The sequence below is a fragment of the Alosa pseudoharengus genome, unplaced genomic scaffold (assembly GCF_046254945.1).
Source record: "Alosa pseudoharengus isolate Yale_2024_CS ecotype anadromous, Long Island Sound unplaced genomic scaffold, YU_APseudo_1.1 YU_APseudo_1.1_scf_18, whole genome shotgun sequence".
NCBI lineage: Eukaryota > Metazoa > Chordata > Actinopteri > Clupeiformes > Clupeidae > Alosa > Alosa pseudoharengus.
Window position 1 is genome coordinate 36,323,272 of NW_027468650.1, and position 14,942 is coordinate 36,338,213.

The 14,942-nt window shown below is 41.0% G+C and overlaps 1 protein-coding gene across 1 annotated transcript in view; it reads right to left on the reverse strand.

Moving 5' to 3' along the window:
* The window catches only part of eci2 (enoyl-CoA delta isomerase 2), a 56,250-nt gene extending 50,266 nt beyond the window's left edge, over positions 1–5,984 (reverse strand). Inside the window, exon 1 of the mRNA XM_076291086.1 lies at positions 5,775–5,984. Coding sequence (XP_076147201.1) covers positions 5,775–5,827 — 53 coding nt within the window. The 5' untranslated portion in view covers positions 5,828–5,984. The remainder of the gene's footprint in view (positions 1–5,774) is intronic.
* Positions 5,985–14,942: the final 8,958 nt, after the last annotated feature.

The window sequence follows — 14,942 nt, forward strand, 5'->3', positions numbered from 1 at the left end:
TACATATTTAGTTTTGCTTACTGCTGAGGCTGACTGTTCTTCACCTGTGTCTGTAGTAGCCTAGGCTACTTGCCAAAGACATGTGCACTGGACAGGATTCCCATCAATACTTTTTTCAAAGTTAGACTAAGCTATTTACATATTTTAATAGGCCTACTTTATATAATTTACTATGTGCATCTATTGTCCAATATGCAGCACAGCAAATTAAAGTTAATCCACTACTTTACATTTTGCATACCAGTTGTATATAAACCAACCAAAGCTTGACTGAAACATTGTAAAACCATTGACTTGTTTTAAATTAATTAAGAGACAGGTCCTCCTCGCATGATCCTGCTGAAAACTGCTGGTTTCATATCAAGCACGCACGTATTATGAACGCACATTTTTTTTATGTAGCCAGTCGCCGACATTCAAAAAATATGCGGTTATAGTTCACAACTTTTGCGAAGTAGGTCTAGCCTACTGGGAAACGCTGGCAAGCAAGCTGCAGATATTACAGGTAGGCTTGACAGATATTTTCTTCCCTAGGCTAGGCCAGCAACACACGCTGGAAAGATGCAAACAGATCAACTTAACATATACAGTATTTCCTCCTGATTGTGAAGCACTGCACATAATTTGACCAGCAGTCTTCGCGTCCATAGTTTGTGAAACGATTCTGCGTCCGAGCAACGATTTTAGATGCCAAGCGCAACTCCAAAAAGGAGAACAAATGAGCGTCCGGCTTGAGGCTGCGCCGGACACCTTACAGGGCTTTTTAAAATCCATATGATTGGATTTTAAAAGCCCTGTACTCTGTATTTCATATCCATATTCGAACGTATGGCCAACCTATCGCTCTTTCTCCCGCTCATTCTACCGTAGGCTTCCTCATTCCACGTAGGCTACCTGTATATCTCTCTGGCCTCAGCTCCACGAAAACGTCAGGCATATTATTTTGTACATAGGCCTACTGTATTATTACCGTTTTCACACCTTTAACCACACCCGTGAAAAACATCTTCACTCTGCAACCACTAATAGTCGCACCACATGATGTTTGGTCGCACCACATGACATTTTCAACTTGAGATCAAATTTACAGGCACAAAATTGACCATCTACTCATAACAAACTTGATTCCTCTAAAAGGTCACTAATTCATTTCTAATCAAAAAATAAATTTGAACAAATAAATTAATATTCATTGTATTGTTGAGGTCATACCACATGACGTCCAAATTTGGCAACTTCTTGCCAGCTGTTATTTAAGCTATGTTTTTCCAAATATAAGAGATAATTACAAACTTGTTTGCTGCCCCAATGGGTGCCTGGCAAACTAGTTTATGAATGCAACTTAAGATCTTTGAATTAATTTTAAAATAAAAGTCTCAAAATGGCAGTTTCTTGATGGTTGCACCAGATGATATTTGATTAAGTTGACATCTTCGGACAAAGTTTGTTTGTATAATAGGATGGACATAAAAATAAAAAATGCTGTGTCATTTTCTACAGAGCTACAAAACACTTTTGAAAAAATGCCAGATAGAGCAGAAAGCACATTTGAATAGATTCAGTGTAATTTTAAAGAAGTTTCCCGAACAGCAGTCATGGTCGGACAGTCGCACCACATGATATTTTGATACTTCACATAAGAGAAAAATTAAAAATACCTAAAGATTTTTCAAAAGGTAAAGTGGTTACAAATATGGGAGTGCTCCCACATATATATATGGTGTGTCTTCAGGCATTCAAACCTTTTATAAACTTAAAAAATGCTGTTGGACAGAAAATCTAGACGTCACGTCATTGACCCGTATATATATGTAAAAGTTTGTATAATTTTAAAATGTTTGTTTTATTTGCAAGGTTGTGTTTGTTAAACTTGTCAATAAAAGTATCTTGTAAAAATGTATCTAGCTTTTAATTACTGGGCAATTCCACAAAAAAAATTTACTTTTTGTCACATCCATAACACCAGTGAAATGCCTTGGCATTTGTATGATGTGAATGACAACATTCATTGTTTGTGCATTTTTTCATGTACATTCTTCAGGCAAAAATAGCAAATGCTCAAATGTCATGTAATCATTCACATCATACCATACCATCACATTTTATTGGCGTTATGGATGTTACAAAAAATGTAATTTTCCATGGAATTGCCCTACTAGTTCTGGATTTCTGTTTATTTTCAAGTACTTTTGGTAGTTAATGGGCCACATGTGGCCCGGGGACCCAGCCGACATTCAGCCAACACTCAGCATATCAGTTTTATAGTGTGTGGGCCAGTACAGGCCCGGGGACCAAGCCGACACTCAGCCAACACTCAGCATATCAGTTTTATAGTGTGTGGGCCAGTACAGGCCCGGGGAGCCAGCCGACATTCAGCCAACACTCAATAAGTCATTTTGATGTGTGTGGGCCACAACTGGGCCAAGACAAACAATAACAGTCATTTTACTGTGTGTGGGCCACACCTGGGCCAAGAGAAACAATAACCAGTGTTTCCCATACATTGACTAATCTGTGGCGGGGCGCCACAAAATAAAAATCGCCCGCCACAGATTAATATTCTATGTTTAATTTAATTTAATTTAAATTAAATTTAAGGTCAAATCCTTGCATTGCCATTGAGGCCATCCTTAAAAATATTTTCGTTTGCCGTAACCCGACCGACCCTGTCAATTTAGAACCGACCCAAATATTTATTTTTTTCCCCTTTTAGTCCGACCGACTTGCCGGTTGTAAACTTGCGTTAATACCGACCGATTGTTTTTTTACTCTAAACAACCAATACAAATGCAATAAAATAATATTTCTTTTAGTAGGCCCAAGTATTGTGAATATAAATTGCCTACATGCAAACGTGGCTCACTTAAAAAAAAACCTGTGGCGTCATCTCTACACCATTGGTTTTACGCATGTCACACTATGGCCTACGCTTCGTTTCATTCACACAAACTGATAACGCTTTTACTTGGCACGAAGTTCTGGAAGAACTGTGGCCAGATCTTTTCTCATCCCTTCTCCCCCTAGTCTAACGGTGACCGTGTCGGAGTATTGAAATTGGTTGTGGTCTATTCAGCATTTCTCAAAATATGGGTCCGCAACATGGAGACTGCTGGTCCGCGGAGTCGTGGAGTGAAATTAGGCCTGGTGCTTCATCTGATAATTTGCTGCGCAGTTGATCAAGAAACCGCGTATCGACGAAAAAAGAAAACAAACGTTTCTGCTATCGATGTCATTAAACATGGAGCCCTACAATTAAGTGGTGGTATGAGCATTCATTCAATGCGCGTATGCGCGAGAGAAACTGAAACTAAACGATAACGTTGGTATCAAAGCTCCGTTTCAACCTGTTGGAAGGCTATTTATTTATTTAACGAAACTTAATAGAACGACGTTGTTTTTTGGAACTTCCTTAGAAACAGAACAGAGACTGTATAATACACTGTATAGCATTGTATTGTATAGTCAAATTTCAATATAACGTGGCCAAGAGCTATTGTAGCCTTCTTTCTGGGTACATGTAGATGAGCCCTATGACCCCAAAGTCTGCCATGACCTGGCCTCAGGTCAAAGAAGTTTGAGAAAGGCTGGTCTATATAACCTGCATCAGAATGAGGTTTGCAATGGTGCGCCTGAAGGCACGGGTTGAAGACACAGTCAGTTACGTCACGATATGCACATTTGTGTAAATTCATTCCTACGTAATCACCATGACCAAAATTATACTTTTTTTTTTACTTTGAATCTTGAAAAAAAAATATATTGACCTACCTACCGACCCATTTTTTTTTTTTTTGGCTGTTACTGCAAACAAAAATATTTTTAAGGATGGCCTGAGCTGCGCTTTTTACGCACGCAGCCTTTCCTTGCCCCGCCCCGCTCTCTCTCGTAGCCCGCTGCCACTCCTCTGCATGTGCATTTAACAAAATATTCACGATTGTTGAAGGATTGTTGTTGCCACATAGAAGCATTGCATAGAAGACGTCTAGCTAAATTGCTATTAAATCCGCTTAGCATCGTGACCATGCTGCGCAAATTTGTTCAAAACTGCTGCATTGAAGTGAACTCTGCTAAGGTCTTATCACAACATAGTAGGCTACATTGAATAGACTAAACTAAGTTAAGTCAGAGCCCGTCTACGGAGAGCCTGGCCACTCCGTATTAAGTCCCATTGTACCGAATTTTGGTTGCAGTTCCACCAGATTTCCACTGGGGGCGATCGCCATGAGTGCAGAATGAATGGGAGTCAATGGAGCTAGACGGCTAAATTTGTCTTTCACCTGATTGTCGTTGACAAATCTCAGATTTGATTGTAGTTTGTATAACTTCAACATGGGTTATAGGTCAAAAGTTGAATAAACGAGTACTTATGTTCTTTTGTTTTCTTACAGGTTGGGTCGTTGTTGCCCATAACACGCTAGCATTGTGCTAATGAGTGACGTCATTGACACGTTTGAAAGGCTTTTAAGAACAATTAAGTGACTTTAAAAAATATAATACTCAACCAAGTGTATTTTCTTTGCCTCCCCTTTCGAATACAATATTCAAATGACTTGGAAAAAAATCATATCGCGAGAAAAGTGGATTTTGAGGAGTACAGCTCCATAGACCTCCATGCATTCTGCACTCGTGGACGAGCGCCCTCATGTGGAACCACAGAAGGAACTGCAACCAGTTCAGAAACCGGAAGTTTGCCGAGAGTGGCAGTTCTCCCCTTATTAGACATTCTCTGGTTAAGTTATGAAAACCAGCAGTATCTCAAAGCTAACGTTAGAATACTGTTTGGATGTCTTAGCATGCTTAGCCTACTTACAGCTGCTTGTCAATTTCGTTGAAGGGCTCATTTTATTGACTCTGACACTGAATGTTTGCAAAATCCCGATGTAAATCGAAAAGTGTTTTCCAAAATTCAAAAGTGCTTGTCCCAAGGAGAAGTATGTGAACCTTTATTTTAACTATGTAGAAAACGTTATGAATTGCATCCACACATCAGCAGCCTTTCAACTGTGTTACAATTGCAAGGGTTCCCTCAAACGTCTTAAAGTGACAGGCACTCAATTAGACCTATACACTACCAAGACGATCTTAATTCTTCTAAATTTTTTGAATGACTTTAAAGTCAACATGTCGAGTTTAATCTCGCCATGGCAAAATTATTTTTTGTCTTCATGTGTGGCCCTAATACTCCGTCATACAATCGGCAAGGTAGTTGAGTGAGTAGGTCTATTGTGTAATATACTGTTGAAGTAGCTACTGTTGTTTTTTTAACTAGGTGGTCCGTGAGGTTATTTTTTAGGTGTCCTTGGTTTTTATAAGTGGTCCTTGGTCTGAAAAAGTTTGAGAAATATTGGTCTATTGCATTCGCAACATACTGAGGCTAAGACATTGGCTGAACTGACATGTTAACTTAGCAGCTAGTTCTGCCTTTAACGTTAGCTGCTACTGTTTTTCTGTCAAGATTAATAACGTTAACGTTAACTTAGCCGTGTTGCAGGTCCTAACATTATGCCATAACGTAGTTCTGTCATAGTGGGTTGGATTTGCGCGAATTAAATTAGTCATGCCCTAAGTGGGGAGCCATTACTCACAAAATTCCAGCAGATAAATCAATGTTAAGTTAACGTTACCAACTGATATCGTTGTAAGCCAGAGGACGAGGACGAAAATGACATACAGTAACAATTGTTTCAGAAATCATTTGCATGACTTCTAAACCATCGATAACGTCAGAGGTAACGTTAACTTAACAATGCAAAAAAATAAAAGATCAGGCTTACCGAGTAATTCTGACGAGTCGTCCAGGACTAAACCATTTTAATGCAGCGGCCATAACAGAGGGGCAGGGGTTGGTACTCACTTCGAACTTCACGCTGCAGTAAGGTGAGTGAGGTAGTTAACGTTTAACACGGCAGCCATAACCACATTCGAAAAACGGAAGCAACGTAGGTGTTACGTGCATACGATGTGACAGCCTCCCGGAAGCTTGTAGTTTTTAGCGGTGGCCAGAGACTTATTAGACAATAGGGGAGTTCGACTTGCGGCAGATCTGTGCAGATCTGACTTGATGTGATGCATGCTGGGTTGAACACAATGCATACTGGGATGGACGCAATGCATACTGGTTAGAAATTCTGTCCGACTTCTGTCAGCCAGGGAGGGACTTACCACCGTGACACCATGTCACATGGCCTTAAAATATCGCGGGAGTCTTAGCCTGCAGACAGATCTTGCAGTTGCCTTCCACGAGCTGCACGAGCTGAAACACGCCCTCATGACGTCAGTTCAAAGACGTGATAGGGCCATTTGGGAGGAATGTCCTCATGATGATTGACTAGAGGCTCATGCTGCTTCCTTATGTTGGAATATGCGAAAATAAACAGAAATCGAAGGGATACCTTTATATACGTGATTTCTGCAACAATGGTAGGCTAGCCTACTGAAAACGTTTGGATATTCTGTTATTTTCTGCTGTTGGCTAAATAGATAAGGGGAAACACTTGATATTGAATGTATGTGCTACAATGCAGGCCTGTTAACTGTATGACAACAGTGGTTTATTTAAACTACATCATAAGAATTTATTTCGTCAGTCATCATGCTCATTTTAATGAGTAAGAATAAAAGTTCTGCTGTGTTTATTGCAAACAACATTCCGCGATATCTCCCGCGATGTCTCCCGCGAGTCACGTCAGGCAGACTGTAGCCTTTCTGTCCGGGATGAGCTGCCCTCTGTTGTAGCTCCTCCCGGCTAGCCTCTGAAGATCACGTTAACGTAGAAAGCCAGACGAAAGTCAGACTCAGACAAGACGAACAAGCCTATTCTCTGAATAAGGGGAGAACCTTCACTCTCGGAACACTTCCGGTGTGGTACTGCATCTAGGGGCGCTCGCGGGCGAGTCCAGAATGAATGGAGGTCTATGGAGCTGTACCCCTCAAAATCCACTTTTCTCGGGATAGAATTTTTTTTCAAGTAATTTGAATATTGTATTCGAAAGGGGAGACAAAGACAATATACTTGGTTGAGTATTATATTTTTTAACGTCACTTAATTGTTCTAAAAAGCCTTTCAAACGTGTCAATGACGTCATTCATTAGCATGATCATAGCATAGCATAGCATCAATGCTAGCGTGTTTTGGGCAACAACGACCCAACCTGTAAGAAAACGAAAGGACATGACTCCCGGATTATTTCACTTTTGATTGATAATCCATATCCATTTTGCGAAAAATAAAATAAAATCTGAGGGTTTCAGTTGTTAAATAGGTGAAAACAATAAATGTAGCCATGTAGCTCCATAGGACCCCATGTATTTTCGCGATCGCCATCTAGGTGAACTCTGGTGAACTGCAGCCAAATTCGGTTTGTATGGGATTAATAGAGAGTGGGGAGGCTCTCCGTAGACGGGCTCTGACTTAAGGCAGATCTGTGCAGATCTGACTTGATGTGATGCATGCTGGGTTGAACACAAAGCATACTGGGATGGACGCAATGCTTGCTGGTTAGAAATTCTGTCCGACTTCTGTCAGCCGGGGAGGGACTTACCACCGTGACACAATGTCACATGACCTTAAAATATCGCGGGAGTCTTAGGGCCCGTCCCAATACCTCCCCTACCCCTAGATTTTTGCCCTAACCCTCGTTTTTGCGCGTGCACGTGTAGGGCTAGGGTGTCCCATTACTTTAGGGAGCAAGGGGAAGTGCTATTTTCCCCTTAAAATCAACCCTCAAAATATAGCCAGGACCAATGCAGGCTTAAAACGAAGTGGGAGATGAAATTACCCAGCATACCGTGCGAGCTCAGTGAGTCGGTCAATGTTTTCATATATTTTCGCAAATAAGCATATTAAAATTTCGAAATATGTTGGAATATGTTAGTTTGATGCACATCTGATGGACTGTTGAATTTTGAACACTAATGTTAGAAAATATCTCACGAAGCTACAGTATCTGACGATGTTCATGATATCTGCTGATTGCTTTGAGAGAGTCTGCCCATCAAATAACGTTATAAATCAATCTGGGTAGTTTCGTCAATATTTAGGATGTGTGTTCTGGCGTTCACATGAACACGAATGTCTTTGTTGATTAACCAGACGTAGATAAACCAGCACAGCCCACACAACAATGACCGCTGGCTGGAACGGGCATGTTCCTGAATGAAAATAGTAGCAGGCTACTACCGGTAGACACGTCAGCGCTGCGCGTGACGTAGGTGAGCACGTTCGCTACGCTAATTTGCATATAGTGGTGTCCTAATTCATAGGGAAAGATCTTCACCCCCACTTCCCTTGTTGAGGGGGCTTTAATGTTGAGGGCAATCAAAACCAAGTGGAAGTTTTAAGGGGGGAGAAATGGGACGGGCCCTTAGGGTGCATTCAGGGCACTTCGGAATGACAAGGACCGCCCCCATGGCTACTTTGTTTTTCCGACAGCAAGTGTTCATGTGCTTTGCCGTCGAAATGTGTGACAAACACGGATGCCACAACAAAGGTTAAAACATACACTCACTAATCCTAAACAAACAACTGTATTTGCTTAAAATATAGTGTAAGACGCTCGTGAAAGAAAGATATGCAGCTTTCAAGTGACAAAAACGGCAAATTCCCAAGTTCACATTAAAACTGTTGGACATGAAAGGCCACATGGACTACAAACGAACTACAACGTGACGACAAAAGTGATGACGAGCCCCTAACTGGGCAACTCTGTTAGCAAAATCTAGCCCCAGTTTCCGACCTCTGACTCACACATTAAGTGACGTGAATGACGCGGAATGATGATGTTTTCACTCGGAGAAAGGTTTTCCGAAGCTCATGAACGCTAGGTTAGCCTGCAGTCAGATCTTGCAGTTGCCTTCCACGAGCTGCACGAGCTAAAACCAAGGGGGCAGGCGAATTCCCGGAAGTAGAAGCATCGATGTAGCGGTGGTTATCAACTCTCTGCTAACCCCATAGAACGCCCATTCATTTAGGATTTTTTTGAACTCCCATAACTTCATATAGCATATATAATGTGCCGATATTTTAGCTTCTGTGTTATCTACATAAACAATAAAAGGTAAAACAAGACTCGACTACCTCGTACGTAACGTTAGGTTCCCGTAAGAAGAATGTTTAGCATGTCCGGTTGAAGGGAAGCTAACGCACTGAAGGGAGATGACCGTATTGTTTGGATAAGAAGCGTAGTCCAGCCAGCACGGAAACTCGTGAACAAAGCTATGTAGCCTACAATAGCATTGTATGTTAAGGTAAAGCATAGAGACAGGTAAACCTAATGAAAAACAGTAGTTTTACCATTAGGTAGTCTAACGATAATCATTTCAGAGGTTTTCGATGGATTGACCGTAGGTCAGAAAAGTGGAAAGAAGATTAGCTTCAAGGCTAGAAGCTATAACTTTTTTGTTTTGTTTTACCATGACTGTTTTTGAAGATGATCATGTGTGGTAGTTTCAACATTAACACGACTTGATATCACTTGTGAGGATGATATTAATAATAATACATAAATAAATGTTTAACTTTGATGACTTTGAAGGCGAAGGAAGTGTGAGAAGAATTTCTGTGTATCTATCATATGAGTTACAAGATTCAGTTTGATGGCTAACGTCACAAAGTTAAGTGCGAGTCTGCGCAGTACTGGGGGGACCAACTGAAAAATGACTCAGTGCCCTCCCATTGAGAACGACGGAGTCTGTTCGTCCATTTCTTTTACTGTCTATGGCTAAAACACGCCCTCATGACGTCAGTTCAAAGACATGATGAGGCCATTTGGGAGGAATGTCCTCATGACGATTATGACGAGTCTCATGCTGCTTCCTTATGTTGGAATATGCGAAAATAAACAGAAATCGAAGGGATACCTTCTTATACGTGATTTCTGCAACAATGGTAGGCTAGCCTACTGAAAACGTTTGGATATTCTGTTATTTTCTGCTGTTGGCTAAATAGATAGACACACATATAGGGGAAACACTTGATATTGAATTTATGTGCTACAATGCAGGCCTGTTAACTGTATGACAACAGTGCTTTATTTAAACTACATCATAAGAATTTATTTCGTCAGTCATCATGCTCATTTTAATGAGTAAGAATGAAAGTTCTGCTGTATAAATTGCAAAAAAAATTCCGCGATATCTCCCGCAAGTCACGTCAGGCAGACTGTAGCCTGTCTGTCCGGGATGAGCTGCCCTCTGTTGTAGCTCCTCCCGGCTAGCCTCTGAAGATCACGTTTACGTAGAAAGCCAGACCAAGTCAGACTCAGTCAAAGTCGAACACGCCTAATGGTTGTGGCTAGATGGGATACAGCTAAGAACGGAAGTTACGTAACAGATAGTGAAATCTCGCCGCTGAGGACAGGAAGTAGGAAGCGATCGTGGATATTCCAAAGGAAACAGGAAAAATAGCTATTTTGCAAACATTAACATCACTTTTATGTTATAAATTCATGTTAGAAATACTATTACCAAATAAAAAGTTTAGTTATGATCACGGGTGTCCCAAAGAAGTATAATATATATGGACACGTAAGTTTAACTTTACCCTGCGTTACGAGAACTTATAATTAAAGACGATCTAAAGACGTCTCAGCCATGGATATCCGTGTCATAAATGAAAACTATTTTTAAAAATATTTTTATGGATCGTTGTGAAAGAGTTGCTTCAATTGCACAACGAACACTGTCATTTCCCTTTGGGGATGGACCATAACTTGCTGTGATGGAGCTGCTAACGATTGGACTGAGATCGTAACTTTTGAAACCTGGCATGCAATATCTACTTCTGCACGGAGACTCGACTCCATCTGTAGAGAGTAACTTTACTCATAAATCTATCTACAGTCAAGTATGCATTTAGAGAAATACAATAAAATATCAATATAATATAATACATTTTATGTGTGGTTGTTTAAGACACACTGAAGGCATAATGCCACCATAGTTTTGCAAAGAACTATATACAATATGCACACTGAAGGCATGATGCCACCATACAGTGGGTTTGCAGAGAACTATATACAATATGCACACTGAAGGAATGATGCCACCATAGGTTTGCAGAGAACTATATACAATATGCACACTGAAGGCATGATGCCACCATAGGTTTGCAGAGAACTATATACAATATGCACACTTGAAAGGGGTCGGGTGGTGGTGTGGGGGGGTGTGAGGGCCGCTGAAAACCAGTGTCCATCCTCACAGGAAGGGGTGGGGTGGTGGTGTGGGGTTGTGAGGGCCGCTGAAAACCAGTGTCCATCCTCACAGAAAGGGGTGGGGTGGTGGTGTGGGGTTGTGAGGGCTGCTGAAAAACAGTGTCCATCCTCACAGAAAAGAGTTACAGTTAATCTGCAGCCTTAGGCACTGGTTAGCAGAAGGTGTCCACTAAAAACCAACAAACCCCACTTCTAAAAAAACACAAACACACTCACGCACTCCCCTAAAATTTTTTTAGCTGAACTCACCGTCCTGACCAAAACTGCGGTCTTTAGTTAAGACTGTAAACTTAGTCATGGTTTCTTCCTCGTAATCACTGAGGTACTTCTCAAAACTCCTGTACGACGAGAAGAAAGCTGCCATCGTTATAGTAACAATATCGTCCGTAAACGGGCTCTGGTATCGTCGAGATTTTGCGATATTTCACTGTCTGTTACGTAACTTCCGTTCTTAGCTGTATCCCATCTAGCCAGTCAGTGGCGCAAAAAGTGGGTATGCACTATATGCGGCGCATAGGGGCGCAGCACCACGGGGGCGCCAAAACGATGGTAAAAAAAAAAATAATAATATATTTGGTATTTTCTATATGTAGCTACTTTTGTACGTTTCTAAATCATTTCTGCATTTCCTCAATGTTAAATAACATTTTAGAGGACTAACAGGCTAGAGTAGGCGCCCTATCTCATAAGATTCCATCATAGAATTTTGACATAGAAGAGGGAGTGGGGGCGCCGTGAGCGCTGAGTGAGCAGGTAGGCCTACGAGTAGTGAGTTTTCGTCTATGGAAAAAGATGGATACAGCGAAAAAGCTGTCGCGGGCTAAAAATAGAAAAAGAAAGGGAAAATGAGATGGCATGTCAAGGTGACAGTAGTTAAATAAGTGGATGGTGAAAAGCAACAGGTAGGATTTAAAGTGTGACGTCTGTGCTTGGAGGCTTGCAAATATTCATGTTAACAGACTAACTAGCGTTTGCTAAGCATATAATATGCCGATTGAAACATAGCCTATTCCATTCAGATAGCTAGGTGGCTACTATTCTCATACTGCACTTTTAATGGCAAACTGCAAACAGAAATGTCACACGAGCAACAACTCATTACATGTCTCCATTTCCTAACAATGAAGACTCCTTGTAATAACTTAATATTTGTGCTGTCAATGTGGCGCAAACAAAGGCTAGAGTTGGATCAGCTTTATCCTTTGTGAGCAACAGCTGGCAAAAGGACGTTATGAGAACCATTTAGACTCTCTTAAAGTGACAATGCGACATTTAACAATACTTCAAGTTCAAATCGGCAGAATTTCTTAAAAAATAATAATGTGTAATACATTATTGGCCTTTCATTATTGGCCTTTTGTTTTACTTTAGTTGTTTTTTTGTTTTGTTTTTTTTGGGGGGGGGGGGGGGCGCCAATTTGTTGTTGCATACCCCTCAAAAAATGGGTAGCTGCGCCCCTGTAGCCAGTACTAGCAGAGCCCGTCTACGGAGAGCCTTGCCACTTCCTATTAAGCCTCATTGTATCGACATTGGTTGCAGTTCCATTAGAATTCCACTGGGGGTGATCACGGGCGAGTGCAGGTTGAATGGGGGTCTATGGAGCTAGACGGCTAAATGTATCTCTTTCACCTGCTTGTCGTAGAAGAATCGTAGATTTTATTGTAGTTTATGCAGGTTCAATATAGATTTTAGATCTAAAGTTGAATGAACGAGTACTTATGTCCTTTTCATTTCTTACAGGTTGGGTCGTTGTTGCCCATATCATGCTAGCATTGTGCTAATGAATGACGTCATTGACATATTTGAAAGGCTTTTTAGAAGACTTACGTGACTTCAAAAAATATAACAATCAACAGTGTGTATTTTCTTTGCCTCTCCTAGCGAATGCAACATTCAAATTACAACTCAAAAAATTATATCCAGAGAAAAGTGGATATTGAGGGGTAAAGCTCCATAGACCTCCATGCATTCTGCACTCGCCTGCGAGCGCCCTCAAGTGGAATCTGAGGAGGAACTGCAACAAGTCCAGAAACCGGAAGTAACCAGACAGTGCCAATTCTCTTCCTATTAGACAATAGGCTTGTTCGTCTTGACTGAGTCTGACTTTCGTCTGGCTTTCTACGTAAACGTGATCTTCAGAGGCTAGCCGGGAGGAGCTACAACAGAGGGCAGCTCATCCCGGACAGAAAGGCTACAGTCTGCCTGACGTGACTCGTGGGAGACATCGCGGGAGATATCGCGGAATGTTGTTTGCAATAAACACAGCAGAACTTTCATTCTTACTCATTAAAATGAGCATGATGACTGACGAAATAAATTCTTATGATGTAGTTTAAATAAACCACTGTTGTCATACACTTAACAGGCTTGCATTGTAGCACATAAATTCAATATCAAGTGTTTCCCCTATATGTGTGTCTATCTATTTAGCCAACAGCAGAAAATAACAGAATATCCAAACGTTTTCAGTAGGCTAGCCTACCATTGTTGCAGAAATCACGTATAAGAAGGTATCCCTTCGATTTCTGTTTATTTTCGCATATTCCAACATAAGGAAGCAGCATGAGCCTCCAGTCATAATGGTCATGAGGACATTCCTCCCAAATAGAGCATCACAGTCCCGCCCACAGGAGTTTCCGGAAGTAAGAATTCAATGCAATTTCTCCATTGACAATTCGGGTATGCCATAAAAACTTAACTGCACATGGTAGACTCAAAACCAGCTACGGCTGTACTAAGCGATGTGTATGCTCATCAGTGTTGCCACAGTTACCTTGAAAAAGTAATCTGATTACTGATTACTGATAACTCCTTTAAAAAGTAACTTAGTTACTTTACTGATTACTTGATTTTGGAAGTAACTAAGTTAGATTACAAGTTACTTTATTAGTTACTTTCAGCAGCTGCCGACAACACCCCCAACGCCTCAACATAAAAATGATTGTGCCAATACTCACTGGAAGTGCATTTTAACAGCAATGTATAGCAGACATCCCAACCTAACCTACTTAGATACTGAAATTCAGATGTTTGTTCAATAATGTCTAAGTACACCAAATAAGGATGCCTATTGATAGAAATTGTTATAGTAAAATATGTAGATTTTTTTTCATGTAGCCTTGGCAACTAGCCATCTTGTATAGGCCTGAGTAATATGCAAATGAAATTACACTTGTTAAACTCACCTCAACAAGTCTTTTGCAATCTGTAACCCGCCATGAGCAATGCTAAAGTCGCTGTTACAAACAGTGAAGTGTGCAAGATTATCATTATGTTTTAATCTTTTGAGACAATTGGGTACACTTTTGTGTAGTCTGATGTGAAATGGGTCTTAAATCTTCCTTTTTGAGGGGCACTGACGCTGCCATGACGCTTCTGTTCCTAGATATGCTGACTGAACTGATTAATTTTGTTTGGGAGAAAAGAGATATAAGCACACTTACACTGAAAACTGATTGGTTGATTTAGCAAAACAGACCACGATGCTCTCTGTCTTGGATGCGCTTCAGGCACAAACGCACCACTCCTCTCTCTCTCCCTCTCCGTTGTGTGCGCGTTAAGCTCATATGCACACGCGATTTGAAGCAAAGATTCTAGAATCTTTGATTTGAAGTCCGGTCTGGCTTGCGTGCTCTTGTTCGCTCTAGGTTCCGGGAGATTTTATGTAATTTGCGGGCGTCAGGAAGCCCTCAATATGTGGGAGACTCCCAAAACTTCGGAAGACTTGGG